At 34.2% G+C, this 24,561-nt stretch overlaps 1 protein-coding gene across 3 annotated transcripts in view; it reads right to left on the bottom strand.

The window, feature by feature from the left end:
* Slmap (Sarcolemma associated protein) overlaps positions 1 to 24,561 on the bottom strand; it is a 545,241-nt gene that overhangs the window by 86,023 nt on the left and 434,657 nt on the right. For 2 of the 3 annotated variants that reach the window (XM_090409867.1, XM_090409868.1), the window contains 2 exons: positions 17,592 to 17,708; positions 4,313 to 4,375 (listed from right to left, as the gene is read on the bottom strand). In XM_090409867.1, the coding sequence (XP_090265993.1) occupies positions 4,313 to 4,375; positions 17,592 to 17,708 (180 nt within the window). The remainder of the gene's footprint in view (positions 1 to 4,312; positions 4,376 to 17,591; positions 17,709 to 24,561) is intronic. The other variant, XM_090409869.1, reaches the window with a different exon arrangement.

Genomic DNA, 24,561 nt, shown 5'->3' with positions numbered 1-24,561 from the left:
TTTTGAGGGAGCTTTTAGGAGCCCTGCTCCAAATGTGAGAGCAGTATTTGATAGCTGGGTAGACTTTATGATTTGTATAAGGTTAATAGCTGTTTATAGGTGAATTAATATCTTGAGTGAAAGAGAAATCCTAGTTTTTTTGGAAGCTGAGGATTTCACGCATTCTGGTTTCATGCATTATGACATTTGAAATCTTCTCAGATATGAGATATCTGAGAGTCAAGTAAAGGTTTAAAGACTTACAATATTACAAGTTATATTACTGAGCACTTTTAGAGCATATAATCTCTGTTTTGTGTTTCGTTTTCAGTTACGCATTGTGCAATGAAGAGCTCGTGAAAAGAGTTCAGTCACATTTCATTATTCTGAGGTAAGTTCAGGAAATGGTATCAAGAAGACTTTCTCCTGGTATATACCTTCAAGGGCTATAAGCATATACAATGATAATCCAACAAATAAATATTTATTTGTTGAATTATCATAATACAAGGGTGATCTGAAAGGTTCTCGGCCTAACAATGAAAAAATGAATTTATAATTTCAAAATTATTTTTATTTTTCAACATAATCTCCCTTAAGACTAATACATTTATTCCAGCGATGCTCCAGCACCATTATCCCGTCCCTGTAGTGGTTCTCAGTAAGATCTGCAAAATACCCCTCTACAGCTGCAATCATCTCTCGATTCGAAGAAAAACGCTGATCAGCAAGGAAGAGTTTTGGGAAGAGATAGAAGTCAGAGGGAGCCAAATCTGGGGAATAGGGAGGATGTTCCAACAATTCATAGTGCAGATCCCTTCATTTTTTCATCGCCAAAAACACCTTTGTGGGCAGGTGCATTGTCCTGATGAAAGATGATTTTTTTTTCTTCTGCAAACCAGGTCTTTTCTCACGAATTTTTTCGTCTAGTCTGGTTAAAAGATTGGAATAACATTCCGTGGCTATTGTGTTACCCTTTTCAAGATAATTAATAAACAAAATGCCTTTAACATCCCACCGATGCCATGACCTTTCCTGCTGATGGAACCGACTTTGTCTTCTTTGGTGCTGAACAACCGGCTTCTATCAATTGTTTTGACTGCGGTTGATTCTGGTGTGTAATGGTGAATCCAAGTCTCATCCATAGTAATAAATCAAAGCACAAAATCAGTTTTGTTATTGTTAACATGCTCCAAGCACTGTTGAGAGATTTTCATGCAAGTGCGTTTTTGATCTGCTGTGAACAAGCTTGGTACCCATCTTATGCAAAGCTTTCTTCATGCAAAATATATTCTACGTTCTTTTGAAATGCCTATAGTCTCAGCAATTTCACACACTTTGACTCACCGGTCATCCAGTACCATATTGTACACTCGATCAGTGATTTCTGGTGTTGTTACACTTTTTTGGACATCCTTCACGTGGATCATCCTCAAGACTGGTAAGTCCACATTTAAACTCGGCAGCCCATTTCTTAATTGTCGAAAATGAAGAAGAAGAGTGCCCATAAACGTTTATGAAATTCAAGTGAATTTCTTTTGGCATTAAACCTTCTTTTACAAAGAATTTTTAATAGAATGACTTGCAATTTCACATGGATGCTTATGACAAGATGTAACAACTTAGTGGGAAAAAAAAAAATCTTGCCAATAGTGTTGCCATCTATGGTTGAGCCTGAGAACTTTTCAGACATAACAAAAACTTTCTTTCAACTTTGGTCTATTAATTATCCAGTCTGATTTTAAATTCTTACTTTTCTATGTTCTAAAGCATAATAACAGCATTAACTTATCTATAGCTTGGTCTTCTTCTAGGTCTTTTTCTTTATGTTAAAAATGCTTGGAATATTATCTTATACACAGGTGACAGTCTTTTGGCTGATTTCTCTCCTCCCTCCTCTCTTGTTCCACATAAATTTAATCAAATGACCTCTTACTATACCAAAGTTGCTTTCTTCACTAAAAATTGTAACAATCAGCAAAAATTCTACAATCTGTTAATCAATAAAAATTCAGCTGAAAGTTTTCCGTTGTACTATCCATTTTCAGTTTGTCGTTTTACTTATTTTTCATACCAAATTTGCCACTGCAATTATTTAATTTGGTTAATGGCTCAAAAAATGTAAAAAATTATTTAAGAAAAGAACCTTATCTGCATAGAGTAAATAAACAAGCTTAATATTTTCCATTTGAAAATAAGATAAATAACGGCAGAGATTGTGCACACAACTGTGCTTTTAAACTGATTTAACATTAACATTGTTCTAATGAAAATTCTTTAAAATAGTACTGTCCATATGGGTATAGAGCACAGAGAGAGGCTTCCATCTGGAATTAATAAGATATTGAAAGGAGGATATTATGAATCCATTTCTTTATCTTACTCATGACAAATTTAAGTCTCTTAGCACTACACTTTAATATTTGATTGTACACTTACCAAGAATTCACTTATGATGAATTTAACTGATAACCAACAATTAGAAACAGCTGTCAGGCCAGTAAAATCTAATCAGTGCATTAATAAAAGGCGAATATATAGGCTCTGGGTAGAGTTTGTGTCTTCTAAATTGTGAAAGCCAAGGCAACTCTGATGCTGAAGGATATATTCTTATAAGCTCTCTGATAAATTTTGAAACTTATAGTTTCTTTGTACACTTGGCTATAAAATATGGTTGGATCCATAATATTCTCTACCTGACAGTACAGAAGCAAATTCTATATTCAACACATTCTAAAAAGGGCTAAGGTAAAAAGAGAACTCATATCAAATTATCATCCCTTTACCACTGTCACAGGTCTGTCAAAAATAACAGAAAAGGTTATCAGCGGCCAATTCCTGTGTCATAAGGAGGGCTAGCAATTAACTGCAAGGCTTTCCTTACAGCTGAACTCTTTTATTTACCAAACCTTCCTGTCCAGTGGTTACTCTGCAGAAAGATCAACAAATCAGCTGTTCCTCACACATACAGACTACAGTAATACTATTAGTATTCTCTATATCCAGAACTTTAAAGAAATACAATCTCTGCACTGCTTTCAAACCTCATTTGAAGCTAGCTCTCCTAAGGCTCTACCTCTAATCCTCTCTGTTCCTGGTGTTTACAAGATCCTTCGTTCTTGCAACTTATATTATGGTGAAACTGGGAGATCTGCCAACACCCATCATTGCAACTATAGTCAGTCAGATCTAGATAACCTGACTGACCATATGATGTCAAACTTCCCAAGATTTGGAAAACTAATTCTTAAGACCTCCCACCACACAGCTTAGGCTAGCCAACCTCACTCATAGAAGATGCCCCACATAGGACTTCAGGTTTAAAATATCTCATTTCTTCTACTTACTGTTATTACAATTTTAATATTGTTTTCCTGAAGATGACTCTGTGACAGAGACAAAATATTGAAAGAGTAAAACCTGTTGTTTAATAATTTCTCTGACATATCCATTCTATTAAATGCAAGTGTCAACCTTGACCTTTCTAGGACATTTGATCACATCTAGCTACTTACCAAACTACCATCTCATGGTCTGCTTTCCATCTTTTGAAACTGGCTTGCCAGTTTTCTCTCATTCTCTGGTCTCTCTTCATATTTCACCACTACTGGACTCAAATTTTGTCCTTTCAGTGATGGTAGAACATTCCACTTTTCTTTTTCATTAACAAACCCTGTAGTGCATATATTGCAAACTTCAAGATATTCCACAACTAATGCCATAAACGCTGCCATTCTCCACTGAGGTAAGGACTTTAACAAACTTAAATGGTATCAAAACACAGTCTTGCCTAATTCTCATAAGGTAAATCTCATTTAATTTCCCCTTACTTTTGATAATACTTCAAGCTTCAAGGTAAGATCATATTTCTTTTATTGGATTGACTGACATACAGTCTTTCTTGTTGGAACATATGGAATGATGTGTGCATACACACTTCACATGTAACCTATTCTTTCAAAATACCAGGGCTAAATTAAATACGCAAAACTAAAAAAAGCATTTAAATAACATACAAAGAACAATAAAACCTTCTAGATACAGCAGATAATATGCTTAAAACCCAGCATTACATTCACAGAGATTGCTTTTCTTTCTTGTGTATATACGTGAATGAACATATGGAATAATGTGTACATGCACACATTGTGTATGTAGATTCTTTCAAAATACCAGGGATGAATTATAAAAATTATATAACCTATAAGAGACCCGAATAATAAGAATAAAATAAACAACCAATGTTCTGAAATTGCATGAGATATTCCTGAGGTAGTTCTAGATCCATTTTTAAAATAAGCAGTTAAATTTCGCCCCGTGTATGTACACTTACTTTTTAAATTGTCTAGTTCTTGTTGGTGCTGTTTTGATTCACACTGAGCTTTACACAGTTGTTCTATTTAAAAAAAAAAAAAAAAAAAAAACATATATTAAAATAACATACAAAAAATTAAATTGTTTGCTTTCTAATTAATAAGGAACATGATCCAATTAGATTCTCAAATTAATTACAGTACTTTTAATATCTTCATCCTCTTTATCTTACTTGTTAGGCCAAACGGCCTTTCACTACATAAAGGTGGCTCCAAGACAGAAGAAGCAAATTACAGACCAATTAGTATCTCTGAAGTGGTGGTTCAAGCATTGGAAAAGTTAGTTACAAGTAAAATTCAGGAATGGGTGGATAGGAATATGATACTTTATAGTGGGCAGAATGGTTTTGTAAAAGGTAAGTCCTGCCTAAGTAATTTATTCACATTTTATAATAAGTTGACAACAGAATTGGATAAAGGAAATGGCTACACCATGATATTGCTGGACTTTGCAAAGGCATTTGACAGAATACTGTATGGAAAACTATTACATAAGTTGGAGTAAATGGGAATGGATATGAAGCTGGTAACATGGATTGGGGATAGGCTGGTTGATAGACATCAGAGGATGGTTATATTTGGTGGAGTGAAATCAAGGCAAATGAGTGTGACTACCTCAGGGCTTTGTACTAGGACCACTACTCTTTAATTTGTATATTAATGATATAGCAGAAGATTTGAAAGGGAACATTCATCAGCAAACATGATGTTCACTGATGATGAACAACTAGGGAGAGTAGTAGTTGATAAAATTGATGTAGATATCTTACAAGATTATTTAAATAAATTAGCAGTGTGGACAAAGGACAGTGGTTGTCAATTCAATGGTGTAAAATGTAAGGTAATGCACTTCAGGATGAAAAGATTACACACTTCGTATCATATTGATGGTAGTAGTTTACAGGATATTGATGAGGCTAGGGATCTTTGGATGATGGTGGATAGAGATTTGAAATTCAGAGGACACATTACAAGAGTTGGAAAAATAGCTCACAGGATTACTTGGATGCTGAAGAGCACACTGACAAGTAAAGATAGTAATTATCCCTCTTTATAAGACTATGATTCAGCTGTTAAATTGTGAATGAAGCTATGTTATGTAATTTATTTTTTTTCATTCACATTTAACATTGCTTATTAAATATTAATCATGGCTTATATAAAATTATTTATTATTCATTAATTGAGAATTACTAATTGAATATTTATTCAACACCTGACCTACTATTATTTTATAGAATATTAAAATGTATAGAATTTTGTGTAACCAAATATATATGATGTAACGTAAAGTGTTATTTTATATTTAACTGTATACGTAATCAAAAAGTTGAAGAAGTAGCTTAAATATTTTGTTGTTCTTATTTGTGAAATATTTGATGTTATGTAATCACTGTAGTAGTAGTAAAAGAGCATACATTACATTAGCGAAATGTTTACGCTTAGTCTGTTGTCATGGAGATGCACGCGTAAACAACCACGAGTGGAGTAGAGCGTGGCGTTCGAACGTAAGGTGGGAGTGAAGGTCATAGATAGAACGAGAAAGGAGAGAAAAGGTCATAGTTAAGACAGAGAGAGGGAGAGAAGAATTATTATTAAGCAAGGGAGGAGAGAGTTTTGCGGAACCAAGATTATAGAATCCATAGGGCAGAAATTTATGAAAATAGTGTTCGGAAGTGAACCAATAAGTAGTGAATCATAAAGTTTAATATTATAAGTGAAATCGGCTGTTGTAATGAAGAAAGGTTAATGCCGTAATCAGATAAAAGGAAACTGGACAGTCAATGCGAGAATTCTGATTAGTTCCAGTCAATCTGGATTACGAATAAATTCTATGTTGCCCTAGGAAAAGATTATATTGATTACTTGGAGAAAAGTGAACAAGAGAAGATATCAGTACCTAATTACTGTTGTTTGGAATAGTGAAGTGCGACTAACAGTAGTACAGTTAAAACTGTGGAGATTTTTGTTATGTGTGTTCCGCTAACGTTGATTAAGTCAATTCATAAGTGCTCTCTCAATAATTTGATGTGTTGAAGAATTTGTCTGGTAAGAGTAGTTGTATAAGTTTGTCTATTTTAGCTTTAACTGTGATATATCCCCGATGCTCAAGGACCGGAATATATTTGTTTGGAATATTGCTTACATAGAGTATTGCCTGCTGTGAATATAAACATTGAGCTGATAGATTTGTGAAGACTGATTAAATGTGAAGTTGTTATATTAACTTGAGATAAGAAGATTTATGTTTTTGAGACTGTGAATTGTAAATGGAAGTTAGAACATTGATTTAGCATGAGTGACCTAAGAAGAAGTGTTAAGTTAATTGTATAATTCCATTTTAAAATAGAGTTCTTGTATTTGTTAACCATATCATATATTAAATGTTTTATTTTGTTGATCTAAATATTGTGTTTGCCTGAATTCCTTATTATTGCACCGTTCATAAATATTCGAATCTTGCAGGAACCCCAAGTAAAAATGATAATAGATGATTCGGCCTAATGAGATGACTGTTAACTTAATTTAGAACTGATCCTACTATTTATATAGACTAATCTAAGAATAGGGTGGCGCAGTATAAATATAAATTTCCCTACTTTTGGATCGGTGATCATTTCGTAATTAGTTGTATTATTCATAAAAGTGACTTGAAACTAGATAGATTTAGAACACGACAGAAAAGAGTCGTCATGACAAATGGGAACCAAGTATAAATATAAATTTCCCTACTTTTGGATCGGTGATCATTTCGTGATTAGTTGTATTATTCATAAAAGTGACTTGAAACTAGATAGATTTAGAACACGACAGGAAAGAGTCGTCACGACACAGCCACATGCTGACTACTGTGCACAGATTTGGTCACCTTCATATCTTGGGGATCGGGAGGTGGTGGAGAAGATTCAGAGATGAGTGACCAAGCTGGTGACAGGTCTATGGAATGTTCCCTATGAAGACAGATTGAGGGTATGTGGGTTGCAGAGTTTAGCTGATAGGCAGAGGAGAGGGGCTATGATAAAAACTTAAAAGTTACTAAAGGGACACTATAAGATTGACACAGAAGAAATTTTCAATACATAGGGAGTAGGGAGAAAACAGTGGTAGTAAGGGTGTGCAGACTAGATTATTTTCTTGGAGAATGGTGAATAAGTGGAATGGATTGCCAGAGGGCAGTTGTGAGCATCCCAACAAACAGTGAATAGGTTTAATGAGATGTATGATAGGTACTGTGTTAATGGATAAAGCAGGTCTCCCACGAAGAGTCTTTTGACTCCATGACTCCTAGCCAAGTAACTTGGCCTCCTAGAAACAATATTTTAGTTAGAAGATAAGTTCTTATCTTTTAAGAACTTATTGACAAGTTCAAACAGCAGTTTCAACTGCTAGTCATCAGATATTGGGCAGAAACCTAAGAAGGAAAACACCCTCCATTCAATACCATGAAGGTTTCATGTCAGAAATATTCTGACATGGAACCTTGGTACTGAATCAGCAGGTATATTAACACCTGGATAGATAGGCAAAGACTTTGATTTGAATTAAGTAATACATAACAAGATATTAAAGGTCCATAATTTTTTTTTTTGTAATAGAACCAAGTTCAAATTTTACCAGAAAGAGATGCCTTGGCTTGCAGTACTGAAAAGACATGGACTCTGCCCAAGAGCCCATATATTAGTTTTGAATTTTGCCAGAAAGTTTATGAGAATATAAAATGTCTGTGAGAGGCCTAACTCCTATAATTAAGGAATTTGATGTGTTGTGTATGTACTTTTCTTAATGGTGCTATTGCATCTTATTTCCCCTTTGCCACCCTCGTTGGCCAAGCAGTTAGTGTATCCACTCTCAAACTAACAGGTTTGCAGGTTGAATCTTGCCATGGGCATGGATGTCTGTGATTGCTTTCAAGTGGGAGATGAACTTCATCACCCAGTGTGAGACCTATAGCAGCTTGAAAAAGTTCCATTTTTGGTTTCCAGAGCAGGGTATCTGGTCTATGTGAAAAATATATAAAATAGAAAAAATAAATACTTATCTCACCTACAGTAAAAATGTAGGGTAAGTTTCAGGTGTACTGGATTTAGTATGTACCTAAATGGGCAAGCGAAGGGAATGGAAAAACAAGGTCCTTAGAGGAGCTGAGTAAACTGATTAATTTTGTAGATAGTTTAAATATACCCTTAATATTGCATTTCTACAGTGTTCTATTTTTCCAGATATTCCCTTAATGTAAGGAATTAATTTAATATCTGATCCATAAATGAAAAGCCACAAAGACCTATAGAACATTAGTGCTATGTGTAGGCAAGAGGAAAAGAAGAAAGGAGGAATCTGTTCACAGATTCATTCCTGCTTTCTTCTTGTTTGTTTGAACAGCTATATGTTGTATTTTTTGGAGAAGGCAGAGTGGGGGGGGAGACTGTTCCAAAGAACAAAAATAGATGGAATGAAAGAGGAGACAGTGAAGTTGGTTTGGTGAATTTCAAGATGGACTGTAAAAGTGTGTTGGTTGGCAGTGGCTCTTGTTCTAATGATTTTGGAGGAAAGTGGAGGAATAATAGCAGCCATTTCAGCAGAGCACTGTGCATGAAAGTATCTGTAGAAGAGGTACAAGGCAGCAGGAACAGAGTGTCTGTGAGAGAGGGATCATTAATTAGCTGGATTGCCCTCTTCTGGATAGAATTGAGCAATCATAGAGAGGATTTTGGTGCACCACCCCAAATATCAGAGCAATATTCCATAGCTGAGTAGATTTGGGATTTGTATAGAGTTAGCAGGTGTGAAGTAGTGTCTTGTGCAAAAAAGTACACAAAGTTTTCTGGCAGCTGCAGCAGCTACAGTTAAAATATGTTTGTACCAGGAGAGGTCGGATGTATAGGTCAGTACAAGTAGGGAAATCTTATTGTGTTTGCACATCTCAATATTATTGAAGGTAAGGGAGGGGGATGGAAACTCTTTCTTGCAAGAGATCACAGGACTGAGTTTTGGTGGCACTGAAGTCCACAAGGTTGTCCTTGTCCCACTGGGATACAGCTAGGAGGTCGGAGTTCAGGCCAATGGTCATGGTGGATCTTGAGGATTCTAATATTTGAGCACTACAATGTTTGTCAAGTGAAAAGGAGGAATGCAACGTATACTGTTGTTTTATAGCGTGTTTCCACTTTCTTCTTAAGAACAAGCTATTTCAAAGAGAAACAGTTAATACCACAGATTCATACCTGGAATGCTGTTATTATGATAGATTAAGAGATTGAGTGAGAAACAAAGGAAATTCAAAAATAATATTAGTGTTGATTTTTCAGTATTATCTTAAATGGTATGTGTAAAATGTTTATGTCTTGCAAGTGCTATATACAGTTTTGCATTTCAAATAAATTTATCTCCTAAAGAGAATATAAAGGCCCACACATTTAATACAGTTAAATGAACATAAACATTACATAAGATCTCTTCTCTTCAAAATCAGATGATTTTGTGAGAATACACAAATTTTAAGCTCATAAAGTTTCTTCAGCTCTCAATAATGGCCATAACATATAAATTTCTTAATGAATGCCTGTTTTTGCTCTAAAACAAAAAAAATAATTTTTGTACAAGCTTTCTTTAAAAAAGGACATATTTCTTTCATATCTTCTTTGGAGTATCAGTACCTTTCCTATTTCTTTAGAATATGAAGATAATTTTAAAGTTCCCAGTTTCCTTGTGGAAGTCTCATCATTATCCTTAAATAAAAAAAAGTTCAGCTCTTATGGGTTTTATAGTGCTTATCAGGAATACGCTTTCTGCATACGGTATCAAAAAGGAATTGTCTGATGCCTCGGGAGAAACTATATAACCACTTTTATCTGTCACAATTTTGCTTCATATAAAGGAAATTCATCTGTTAATTTTGAGATAACTATTTGTTTCCCTCATAGCACTATTATCCACCCTTTTGCCTTCAGAAATTCCCTTAAAACTACTTTCTCCCGTAAAACTTCCGACTCCCTTCTCTAGAATGCTGTCTCTTTCTTTCTGTTCTAATGAATGCGACAGCTGTTACCTTTTCTCTCTTGCACTCATTCAACTTCATCTTTCAGAAGTATGATGTTCGCACAAGCACACTACTGTCTGATGCAGTAATCAACTAGGCAGTGAAGTGAAGGGCACTTGTAAACAAGTCAGCAGTTCCTCAATGCTGTGAAAGGTTCGTCAGAAAGTTCAATAATTTCTTCTCTCAAGTTTATGTTACAGAAATAAAAAACTACACTAGAGGTGAGTCCTTTTTACAAATAAAAATACCACAATCAAATAGTTTTCGATGGGCCATAAGTAACAAAGCTTTCTTATATTAACATTGCTAATTATTACAAGAAATAACATATTTTTCTGCTATACATTTTTGGAAACGTTTAACTACGTGATAAATAATATAATAAAAAGTTATCTTTTCCTTTTTATTTAATAATTTTATCAAATATGGCCATGCTAAAAAAATTAATATAAGATAATCGGATATTGCCAAATAGTAGATATCCTAAACTGTCATCAGCAAAGCTATGGATAGGAGTGGAAGTCTATGACAGTAGATCATTTATATACAGGAGGAAAAGAGTAAGTGGGTGAAAGAACAGAACCATGGGGTAATACTGACTGTTTTGGTGATGTTGTCATTCTTTATAATGGTTCTGCTTATTTTGTCAAATTCGTTTTTTAAAGCCTTATCAGTGGAGCAAATTATTAAGAATCTATTTCTCAGGGTGCTAATGACAACTAGTTTTTGTGCTGGATATTTATGAGTCTACATGTAGGAATTGGTCTGTGTGTAAGTTTAAGGTAGGCAGTATGTGATAAGAATATCCAGAAAAGGAAGTGTTCAGTTTTCAGTTTCAATGGCAAACTGAAAGTGTGTGTTTAGATGGCTTAGGAAGGTGTTTAAAGTTTGAAGGCATATGGCCACCTGTGCCAAGCTTTTCAGAGTAGATTAATTTAGAGCCCATTACTCAAAATGTGTCATATAGAAGTCAGCTATGGGGGGGGGGGATTATGGTTTCATCTTTTTTGTAAGCAGAAGTTCTTTTGACATGCAAAATAAAGAGGAGGTGTTCAGAGTCCTGTAGCAAAAAATGTACTGGATGAAATTCAATCAAACTTGGTGTAAGTACACTCTAGAACATGGGGTTTTGATTTACAGGAAAAAAAAACAGGAATTACAAAATTCTGCCATCAGCAGACAATTGGTGCTAGAATTGTGTGATATTTGCATAATCTCACTGTTTCCACTGTCGAGTTGGTGGATGTAGGGAAGACCAAAACAGATTTGCATCATTCTAATAAGACTGAAATGATATGGAACTCACCAGAATGTGCATTGCTAGTCCAGCTTTACTATCTACGATGCAGTAACACTAATGCTGTGCTTTGAGAATTCCAGCATTTGAAAAATAGGAGAAAAGGATCAATGACAATAACAAATCTTAGAAACATTATTTTATGATTTGAAAATAGTGAATCTTTAGCAATGAGGCCAGAATGAGGGTGCAAAAGGATTATTCCTTAATAGGTTGACAAACTTGCAACTGCCATTGTGGAACATGGAATGAATAAAGCACAAGGATCTAGCAGCACTTGGATTACATCAAGACACCTGTACATGCCATACTGAACTGTGTGGAAAATCTTGCATCAAATGCTGAGGTTTTTCCCCTACAAGATCTCCCATACTCAAACTTTGCTTCATGGTGATGCAGAAACTCGACTGCAGTTTACCCTGATGGTCTTTATTATCTGAAGTGTTGCCCTCACATGATGCAATGAGGCCAGGATAATGGAAGGTGAATAACCCTCACGTGTTCCATCAGATCCCCTTACACTTATCGAAAGTCACAGTGTGGTGTGGTTTCACTGCATCGTTTATTACTGGTCCATACTTTTTCAAAGAACTAATAACTGGTACCATCTCTGCCATTAGGTATCGAGAGATGCTGCACAACTTTGATGTTCTGTAACTGCAGCAGCGAAGATGCCTTGACTCTACCATATTCATGCAGGATAGACCACCACTACCACCTTACATTGGATTTGGCAGTACAGCAAATGTTATGAAAGCACAGAGTGATTAGTCATGCATTTCCCACAGCATGTCAACCTTGTTCGCCTGATCTTAAACCCTATGACTTTTGGTTGAAGGGCTATCTGAAATGTGTGGTGTATGAAGGACATGTTCCTTCATACACCACACCTGATTTAGTAACCTTGAAAGACAGAATAACATAGCATGTGAGGTAAATCAATGCAGATCTGTTGCGTTTTGCTGTAGAAAATGTCATTCACTGAATGCAGTTCTCAGAACGCGAATTGTGTCTTCTAGCCACTACTTTAATTAATCCCAAACCGTGTATGGTGCTAAATGTCCCCTGGTGGCAAAATAAAGTCTGCACATAATCCATGGTTTGTACGAATCCTATTCAGGATCAGTGATGTTTTGTCCATTCTTCTCTGGAGATGATATCTAAAAAGCTTTCTGCTTCACATACAGGTAGTACTCTAGATTTTAATCAACTGATTCTTCTCAAGTCTAGATTGTCTTGTGCACAGGGAGAAGAGGATTATTACTCTTGGAGGAGAGCACCAGTGAAAGTAATAACAATGATGTTATTATGAGTCTTGATTTCAGGTACTGTATTATCCAGGTGTGACACCTAAATACTTAGGAAACTTTATATCATAATGTAGTACCATTTAAGGTGATCTGAAGTTCTGTATTGGCAAGCCTATTGTTCAAATTGAAGCAGGACATTTTGGGTTTTATCTGCATTTGGGCATAGTCTCTTTCTTTAAGTAATCCCCTAGAGTTTCTTCCATATTTTTAAATGAACTGTCTAGTGGCAAGAGCAATGTCATCAGCATAACAGAATTTTGTGGCTTGCTTAGGAAGGTCTGAAATAAAGAGCAATACTACTGAATGTAGGAATGTGGATGTGTGTTCTAACCTCAGCTGACTTTCTTCAAGAATACAGTATTAGGAATGTGATCTTGTCATGTGTATTCTAGTATTGTTCAAAGGCATATTTCCCAATGCTATAGATGTTATGAACTGCTTGTTGAGTAGTGATGTTCCGTGTCTGAGCAACATATGTAAATACTTGACTGGTGGTTTTGTACAGATGAATTTTAGAATTTTTGGCAATGAAATTGGAATTTCAGATATTAGTTACTTTTATGGAACTGAAGAACTTAGCGCTTTCTTTCTTTTCACTGTGTCAGAGTATTGATGTAGGAACCAAGGTACTGAAAATCATTTACTTTTTCAAGAATATGGTCATTTAGTCTAATATTGCCTTTTGTTTTGGTCTTTAGGACTTAAATTTTATTGCTGTTGACCATACCCAATAATTGCTACATTTTTACATAAATTATCTAAGTGGTTCTGAGCAGTTGAATATTACAGTCAATCAGCACAGCATCATCTGCAAAGTGGAGACTGTTTATGTGGGCATGTCCTGCCTAATCTTTGAGAGTTACTCTGTATCCATTCTAAGGCAGTAGATCTGTTCAACAGTGCTTCTGTTTTTTCAAGAAGCCTGATTGATTTCTGATAAAAGAGGCATTACATATGGTTCACTTTAGAAGCATCTGATTATAGATTTCAGTGTGGTAAGAAGTAGTGCAATTCCTCTGTAATTTTTTGGGTTGTTTAGATTGCCTTTTTAAGGTATTGGTATTATTATTAAGCCTTCTCTCCATTGTGATGGAAAGTTGGATGCAGCTAGAGCTATATTACAGATATTGAACAGCTATTTCCAAAACTCTTTTCTTCAATGTTTTTCACAAAGAAACAGCCTTACTAAATGGACATAACCCAACAATAACCCAAAAAATAATCAACTATTCTCCTATAAATCAATCCAGACAAGAAGAAGCCTATAGGACTCCTATACCATATATTAAAGTCATCTCTGAATGAGTGGCAAAAATTATGAAAAAAATATCAACTCATTGCTACCTATAAACCCAACAACCAAATTCACAACTTGCTACTTTCCCCAGTGATGATACCTAGCATATATGAAGTACCATGCTCACGTAAATTGTCTTACTATGAACAAACAGAAAGGTGTATAAATAAATGTATCTCTGAACATCAAGAACACATCTGTCTCATCAAACATCATGGAATTGAAAACGCTAACGACAGGATCCAATGAAATAACACTAAGGTCTGTATATAAACATGAACATTTATAACTGAGAACTTTATTAATAAGAGACCATACGATTTAATGAATAAAATACAAATTGCCAACCAGTTTCGCTAGCTAATGTCTAGCATTGAACATTTATATACAGCAAGTGCTGAAGTCTTACTTCATAGACTTAATCTTAATTGAAACGACTGTCTCACTATTCCAAAAGTTTGGGAATTATTATTCTCAACTGTATTAAATAAATTTAGCTGTTATATTTTAATTTAATTAGTTTTAATCTATGAACATGTGACTGTATATGCAGAGGAATTCCAATCTCAGCATGCAGACTATTGTTTTTTAATTCAATTCCTATTGTTGCTCAAAAATTGTACTGATGATGTCTTATGACACATAAGACGAAATATTTACATAATAAAAAAATTGTTCACTGTGGCATTCGTGTTACTTTATAGTTGGGAGATTGTCATAGAATTAGATTTACTGAGATCTGGCTGATATAGAAATCTTTACAGGTTTCTTTGAATAATTTTAGAAATTTTAAAGAACCGCAATAAAGAAGTGTTTTGTTCTGCTATTTAATACAGTGATCTGTATCACAGCTATATATATACTAAGTTGGCAGAAATGGATGCAATTTCTGTTCTTCCCATTAATCTCAGCTGAAATACTAGTCTGACCATAGTAATTGCAGCCACATTAGGCAAAGAAATACACCAGGAAGAGAACCAACCAAGGTGTACTTGGTCTTTTATAAAAAGGAAAAAAGAAAGCTTGTGAATTGAAGAGAAGTAGAAAGAAAACAGAAGTATCTTAGAATATGGTGACTTTTTCAGAAATATTTTTAAAGTATACAAAAAGTATCCTATTATGATTTATATACAAGGCTGTTTAGGCAGATAACTATATGAAATGTCAGAAATCATTTCATATGTGAACAAATTCAAACGTTTACATATCCTCATGAGAGCAGATAACATGGGTTTGATTTGTATTTTAGTAATGCCAAATTGGCATTATTAAAATACTTATAAATCAAGTACTTCTAGCTAGATGGATAATGGGCATAAGTCCTGGTAAAAGTATGCTTTCTATAAATGGAAAACTTAAAGATCCATCTAAGATGGCATAAAAAAAACAGCCCAGAAAATATCCAGTGAGCATTTTCAAGTATGAATGGAAATTTGATGCAGTGATGGATGCTGTTAATGTTATGAAGATTTTGAAAGTCATTTTTCTAATTGACAAGATGGCAACAACAACAATCTGATTTTCTTCCACATTAAGCTGTGGAAGAAAATCAGATCTTATGTCAGTCTTCTAAGGCACAATTAGCTGAATCAATTCACCAAGATCTGGCTGCTCCTTAGGGCATTTTCATGTCCTTCTGGCAAACACTTGTTTTGCTCTTGAATCTGTTTAAGTGACTAAATCACTTTAGATTACCTAAGCTAATACATTGATGATTTCATTTTCCTTCTAATATCTTCATTTTTAATAATATTGCTATTTGTTCCATTTCACCCCCCCAATCAAATTTTTCTCAGGGGTCCCATATCTGTGGTCTCTAGTCTCTGAATAACTGTTTCATTTCAAACTCACTCTCAGATCCCCAGTTTAAAACTGGTTTGAAGAATGTTTTGTATAATGCTAGTTTAGTGTCTTGGTTTTTTTTTCTCTCTTATTTTACAAAGACTGTTATTCTTATTCCATATATATATAGGAGTAGATGTATGTTATTCAGAGTGAGACTAACACCTAAATTAATGGAGGCCTGAAGTAGCTTAAAAGTTTCATCCTTGGTCTCTAGAGCAGGATTCCCAAAGTATCTAACACTTAGCCCTCCTACACTAAAAATCAATCTGCTATAATTTACTACCTTTCATTGGGTGACATTTATAATAATATAAATCCAGGAATCTCTTGCTTTGCACGGTTAACTTGGCCTGTGAAAATGCTGGGCCAAGTGAAAACGCGTTGATTGAATATAATAAGCAATGGAAAAGAAATTTAACCTCATCCAAGGACTTTCAAAATCTTTACTAAATTTTTTTAAAGTGTATTTGTTTTTGCATTTTTTTACTGCTAATGTAACTATAAAGGATAATAAATGTATGAAGCAATTGAAAATTAATAAATATTCAAATGTTTCAAAACTGCATGATATATTCATAATTATGCATAGAAGTATATTTAAAAGAAAACTACAAGAAATATTTGAACAAGATAGTTTGAACTGGATTTTGGTTCTTTATCTGATAGCTTTGTCAACATTCTGCCAGATTGTACTGCAATCAAGGTTAGGGTCAAATCCAGAAGTTGTTGCTTTAAAGTTTGAAAGACCCAAAACAATGATTCAAATTCAAAAAATGATTCACACAGCTTGCAAGTTAGTTGATGTCATTTGGTGACATACTTTATCAATATTTTCAACAGCATTTATATATATATATATATATATATATATATATATATATATCTATAATTATAATATATATATATATATATATTATAATTTTTCCAGAAACACCACCAGAGCAATCAGCGTGTTCCATGTAGCTGTTTGAATTACCTGTTCGAAAATTCTTTTCATGTAATAAGTCTTAAAAGTTTCAATTGTTTTGCATTTTTTTTATGAATATTAATTTAATTTTTCCTGTAATTTAAAAAAAAGGAGGGGTATTATTATTGTTGTATGTCTAGTTATGATATATGTAATATTCTTGCCAACACAATTAACTGAGGGTGATGGCACAAACCAGTGTCACTTAACACTTTTTTTTTTCTTTTTCCGAGTGTTCTGCTGTGAATTATTTTTCAAGATTATCTTGAATCTTCAGTCTTCTAGGGAAAAAACCTTCAAAAATTTTGAAATAATTTTACAATGCCTCTGAAATCTAAGCATCCAAAAGTGATCTTAGATTACATAGATTTTAACTGATATTAAGAAATCTAAGCCTACAGTATATTTATTTTTTTGTATGTGATGTTAAGTTGGTAGGATTATTAATTATCAATTTTAAACTTTTAGAATTTCATTTTCTCTTACGTTTCAAATTATCAGTTTCTTCTTGATTTTTCTGTCCCACAGATCTTAACTGTTCTTCTAAAGAAACATTATGTTGTTTAGATTCCAGCACAGTATCTTCACACTTATTCAACTGGTCTGTCATGGAAATGAAAAATACGCAAATGTCTATGAATTAACACAGAAACAAAACAATTTTACTCTGAATAAATGCGAGACAAATTTATAACAAAAGAAGTAACAAGCTGTTGCCAAGAAATACTTAGCACATGTTTCTAGGAATAAAACATTTTACAAGGAAAAGGAACCTCTCTGAAGAATAAATTACTTTCTTAAATGTTCATTAAATTGTTTAAACCAGTTTAGATTTTTACTTCTTCATTAGAAACATTGCTCCTACCCCTTTTTTATTATTGTTTTTGCTTTTCCTAATTTTTGTGCAAGTAAGACCATTTCTTCTTTTCTTCACTTTAGCTAGTCACAGCATGCACTTTTAAACTGAAAATAATTAACCATGATGGAGAATATTCATGAATTCCAGTACATTTTTTTAAACACAGTAAAAAAATAAATAAATAAATAAAAAAAAATAAAAATACATGAAAGGTTATGCCAAATGCTCTCCGACAACAAGCTATGGGATAGAATCCCATCATGGCATGAATGTTTTGCTGGATAGGAAAACATTCACAAACATCTATGCATCCCATGGATAGCATCCCTTCTCTTGAACCAGCAGATTCAAAGTTTGAAACCAAACCCACTCTGGACATGGAATGGGAAATGAAATTCATCATCCAGTGTGAGATCAACAACTTGCTCTACTGGACACCTAAAGTGGCTTGAAAAAGTTCAGACATTTGAAAATATTTATTATGACTAAAAAAAGCAGAGGGAGAACAAAAAAAAAGAATATAAATAATCTACTGATTATCTAAGCACGACTAGTTTTGTCCTGCTAGAGGACTCTATTATTGAATAAACAAAAACAAAACAAAATAGAGAAATACACTAACCAGTATAAGAATATAAATGTCACTATATTAAAAATGGGCTGCTTTCATTTGAAGTAATTCCGGACAGTACAAAGTATGCTGCTAATCATGTGAGTGTAGTAGTGGTGGTAGTGGTTGTCAATTTGCCATAGTTGAATAGCACTGGAGTAACAATCTGATATGTTGCAGTTGAGATTTACATTAAGGTGAACATAGTTGAGAATAATTTCTGCACAATCTAATATTTTTCTCTCAAGTTCATCATAGTATCTACAGATAATGGACAAAAAAATGGAAACAGTGACATGTTTCGATGAATATGGTATTGGTCTGCCATGGGAGTCTAAGTACAGTCTGCATTCTTCAAGAAAGAGAGACTGTCAGTCCTTGGAATTCAACAGGAGAAATTTTACTCCATTTGTCCAACAGAAACCGGATCATTTCACCTTTGTTCTTTGGAGGTGGGAAATGTTGCCTGAAAGATCATAGGATTTGTCTAGCAATTGGGATGGCCATGGCAGAGAGGACACTTTACTGTCATGTTTTGCAAACTGCTGGGTGACCACATTTGTTCGATGAATGGGAGCATTATCCTGTTTAAATGTGGTGGCTGTATTGGAGAAAAGTGTGTCAAGATGGGATAAAGATGATCACTTATGATTGAAAGATAATGTGCAGCATCCACTTTTCCTTCGAATACAACAAGTGGGCCCAAATCATGCCATGAGAATGTTTCCCAGACGATTGCAGAACCACCAAAACCTTTCAGAGTTGAAAACAAGCAGTTGCCCCCCCCCCCCACTGTTGTGTAGTCCACTGCCTGTGATCTTTGCACCAATGGATGCAGTGTGTTGATGAGAGTGATCAAAGGCTTGTGTAAGGCAACCCGATCATGATATCATGATATCCAACTCTGTGTAGTTCCAAGTGCAGAGTTTTTGCTGAAATGATTTTCTAACATTCGGTGTTGAATTTTTCACAGAATGGCTCAACAGTAGCCTACTAATTTTTTGTCTGTAGAGCACACTAATGCTCGATCTTTGCTCTCTTCCAGTAAGCACTTTCATCTACTATTGCATTTCGTCGATGTTTGTCTTGTTGACTGCCATGCTGACATAATATTAGAGCCTATTCTTCGACTAACATGTGCAATTTCAGCTGTTCTGGTCACAGATGCACTTGCCAGTCTGGTTCCAACAATCACACCACTTTCAAAGTCACCGAGGTCTTCTATGGATTCCATTCTAACATGCAATAAATGGCAGCAGACCTCCGTTTGCTTTTATACATAAGTCCCTAGGAAAGACGGAAGTACATCTGCATATCAACTTCATTGCCACTACCAATGGCAAAGTATTATTTCCATTTTTTTTTTGTCCATTACCTGTATATAGGATTAGCGAAGTTTAGAACATGAATGCATAATGCTGAGATCCTAGATCTACCAGAAGTGATATCTCTAACACATGTTCTTTTATGAAATTCTATCAATTTTTTTGTTTGTCCAAAACAAGGACATTGCAATGAAACTAAAGTCAATACATACCTGGGTACTTTAAGCAGCTGTTTAGGTTTTACTGGATGAAGCAAGAAATGTAAATGAGGTTCAGACTTTGTTTCTTGAAAATTTTTGATAACTTGGTAGAAATTGAGTTAATATATGGGAGAGGGACCTAACCTCTCATTTCATTATTATCTAAGGATCAGATATAGGATTTATTAAGTGTTGGGCAGGTGAAGAGGCTGTGTTTTAAATGAAAGACGATAATTTTTTTTTGAATAAAGTACCTTTCCCCATTTGGGAATGGAAAAGAGTTCAGTGTTTAAGACACTGGTTATGGAAGATCTTGAAGACTGAATCCATCAGTCAAACTATGGATAGCATTTGATGATAGCGAGTGGTTATTAATGCACAGGAAGAGCGTGAGAAAACACGGAGCCCTGAGAAACCTCAGCAGCACTGACAGAGAAATCTGATGGAGGAGTTAGACCATATAATGTATGGTCTAACTCCTCCTCCTTAAGAGGGCTTCTTAGTAAGAAGTCCTCTATGCAAAATTGCCAAATGTGTTGAAAATATTAAACACAATTACATGGACTTCTCAGAAATGTGGAGTGAGAATGGCAGAATCTAACCAAGGGGTGTCAACTAATGTTTGCATAAGATCGACATTGTTCATACAGATATACCTGCGATCTACCTTTTTTCAGAATTGGAGTATAAGATTTCTAATTTATGTTTAGACAAAGAAAAAATTATCATATTATTATTTATTATTATTACAATATATTATTATAATTATCGTAATATTAATTAGTTATAATGCTTAAAAGAATATTGCAGTTTTTTAACCACACTGATTAAAATAAACACTTCATTTTGAACTTCCTGATGAACCAGCATTACTTATTCTACACTGCAACGAGTTTGGGCGATATCAACTGCATCAGTAGATTCGTCCAACTGAAGTGAAAAGGCCTGACAATCCTTAATATCCTGCATTAGTTGCTCTTTTAGATCCAAATTTATTTCTTCTATTCATTTTGAAACTGTATTTCATTGATAGCAGCAACTATTTCGGATTTATTTTCAAAATTACAAAACAATGATTCAGCTGCTTCAAGAAATGCTTTTTTTAAAATTGCAGCATCACTAAAGGGTTTCTTATGTTTGGCAAGAATATGGCTCGCTCTTAACGATGCAGCTGTTGCTGAGTTCGATATTATTTTAATGAAACATAACTGCTGTGATGACAAACTTTTCTTCAATTCTTGAATTTTGACTTTTCGTAAATCACTGTTATGTGGATATGCTGTTTCATAATTGCTGTGCAATGATTTAAAGTGTCGTTCCAAGCTCCCTTTTTTCAGCAGAGAAACATTCCATTGCAAATCAAACAACAGCATTTGTCTTTGATAAAAAAAAAGAAATAATCATGTTCCCACTCTTGATGATAGTGATATGTCTTTGTTTTTTTCGTAGTAGTCTTTAAACTTCAAATTTTAAACTTGTAGCAGAGCACTAGCACAAAACAAACAACCAAGTTTGTACAGTGCATCAAAGCGAACAAAAACCTAAAGTGGGCATGTCTATGAGGGCGCATACATTTCCAAGTACTACACTCCACAACAAAAGTCTCATAGTGGGAAATTTAAATATTTTTAACTAATATTTGTAATTTTTCTATTAAAATATTTTAAATAAAATTCAATTTGATATAATTGAATTATAAACTGGAATTATTGTACAAAAAATATTTATTTTAATTTTTTAATTAAAGTAAATTTTAAATAGAACCATAATATAGATTATTATTTGATAAATAGGTTAATATTATTTATTTGCTTTATTGTATTCGGACTCATCTATATATTATTTTGAAAATTCAGACAAAATAAATTTGAAATCAACCCCAAAGCATCATGCAATCTATCTGTAGATCGCGATCAACGTTATTGACACCCCTGATCTAACCCATAATCACTAATTAATTGGTGGATCTCTAAGTAGTAAAGAAACCGGCTGCTAATGGCCTTCTTCATTACATTTCAAGTATTCAGATGATGGTAATGGAATAATAGTATAATGGTTGACTTTTATCTTCCTTTGTAGGAAGAGGCTGGGTACAAATTGCTTGCTTCCATGCTGTTTGGTAGATGCCAGAGGAGTGTGGCAGCTCATTAAGTGAAACAAGATTAGTGTTAATTCTGGAGTGCAATTTTTAGCATGAATGGAAAGATACATCTGATAAAGGAAGCTTATAATTATCTAGACCCGGCTTGTCCAACCCGCGGCCCAACAAAAAATCGTAAACTTACAAACTTTATGAGATTGTGACTAAAAAATACCATTAATAACAATACAAATACAATTTTAACATGCTATTAATTTATAAGCAATTAACTTTTGAATTTAACATGTTCTTTAGCAATGAGAGATTCATAAAATCATTCTCAAATAATTGTATTTATTCAAAATTGCCTCCCATGCAAGTAGTTACTTCTCGACATAATAAATGGCGCTAGCGCTCTTGCTTCCAACTTTTACCACGCAACAGATGTCTCTCTATGTGTGCCATGGGTATGCTGGTACGGCTTTCAATGTGCAATTGTAAACAGTCAAGTTCACACTGAAGAAAGGTGCAGACGTTACGTGTGTTTGTGGCAATTTGGCGAGTAATTTTTTTAGTAGTAAAAATTTGGCGATTATTAAACCTAGCATTCTAATTTTCAATCTATTTTTTTTTTTTTTAAATTCCAGCATGGCTTCCACAGTGCCTCAAAAGAAAACCGAACCAAAAAAAAAAAAAAAAAATTATAGAAGTAAGATTGTTCAACGAAAAGTGGACAGACGACCAATTTTTTGTCGAGGCAAATACTAAGGCAATCTGCTTAATTTGTAGGGAATTTGTGCCAGTTTTCAAAGACTACAATTTGAAAAGGCATTATATGCAAAAACATACTGCGAAATTTAGTATGTATCAAGGAATGTGTCGTAAAAACAAAATAGCGGAACTGAAAAAAAGTCTATCATCTCAACAGTTTTTTTAATAAAATAACAACTGAAGCGAATTTTATTGTAAAAGCTAGTTATGTGGTTGCAAACTTGATAGCAAAAAAAAATCAAAACCGTATGCTGATGGAGAGTTTATTAAGCAATGTATGGAAAGCGTGGCAGATATAATTTGCCCTGATAAAAAAGGGGATTTTTCTAAAATCAGTTCGTCTCACCAGACTATAGCCAGGCGAATTGATGAAATAGGAAAATCTGTCGAAAAAGGTTTGGAGAGCAGAGCTGCTAATTTTAAATTTTATGCTTTTGCGAAAGACGAAAGTACTGATGCCACTAATACAGCACAATTGGCAATTTTTATTAGAGGTATTGATGACGAATATAATATCACTGAATAAATGGCTTCTTTAGTGCCATTAAAAGACACAACTAAATCAAGAGATTTATACGAAGCAGTGAAAAATACGTTAAAACGATTTTCTTTGTCCATTGTGAACATATCTGGTATAGCTGCTGATGGTGTCCCGGCGATGATAGGTAAAAGAGATGGACTTGTAAAATTAATAGAAGACGATGCAATTGCCTCCCAAAATTTAAGTATAATGAAATATCACTGCATAGCACACCAAGAAAATTTATGTACAAAAGCTTTAAAGATGGATAACATCATGCAGATTGTCATCAAGGCTGTAAATTTCATAAGGGCCAAGGGATTGAATCATCGCCAATTCCAGGAATTCCTTAAATTTATGGATACTGACTATGGGGACATCATTTACTTTTCGGAAGTAAGATGGTTAAGTCGAGGTAAAATGTTGAAAAGATTTTATGATTTGCGAAATGAAATCAAGTCGTTTATGGAATCAAAAACAAAATTTGTGCCAGAACTTGACGATGAAAACTGGCTCACAGATTTGGCATTTTTAGTAGACTTGACCATTTAAATGAGTTAAACATGTGTCTTCAAGGTGAAAACCAACTGATCAATACAATGTTTCAAACTATAAGAGCATTCGAAATGAAACTGAAACTATGGCAATCTCAAATTAAGGCAAACAATTTTATGCATTTCGACACGTTGGCTAAACACGGTCCTGTGAACAATGAAAAATATGCAGCCTTGCTTTTCGATTTGATACAGGAATTTGAGAAGAGGTTTCAAGATTTCCGGAAAAATCATCAATCTTTTGATATATTTGCGACTCCATTTTCAGTCGACATAAACATATTACTGCCAATTTTCAAATGGAATGCATAGAGCTACAATCTGACATTCAACTTAAAGAAAAATTTAATCATGTCTCTTTACTGGATTTCTATAAGCTATATCTTCCCAGAGAAAAATATCCCTCGCAAAGGATTATTATTATTATTAACAGACTTCCAAGAGACTCATCATTGGGAGACCCCACCCTCACATGCACAGCTCATCGTACCTTGACATAAATGCATTCACTGTCTCTGAACTCCCCACACTCTCAGG

The sequence above is a fragment of the Typopeltis vanoorti genome, chromosome 20 (assembly GCF_054136105.1).
Source record: "Typopeltis vanoorti isolate ZY-2024b chromosome 20, IOZ_Tvanoo_1.0, whole genome shotgun sequence".
Lineage (NCBI taxonomy): Eukaryota > Metazoa > Arthropoda > Arachnida > Uropygi > Thelyphonidae > Typopeltis > Typopeltis vanoorti.
This window is presented reverse-complemented; position numbering and strand designations above follow the sequence as displayed.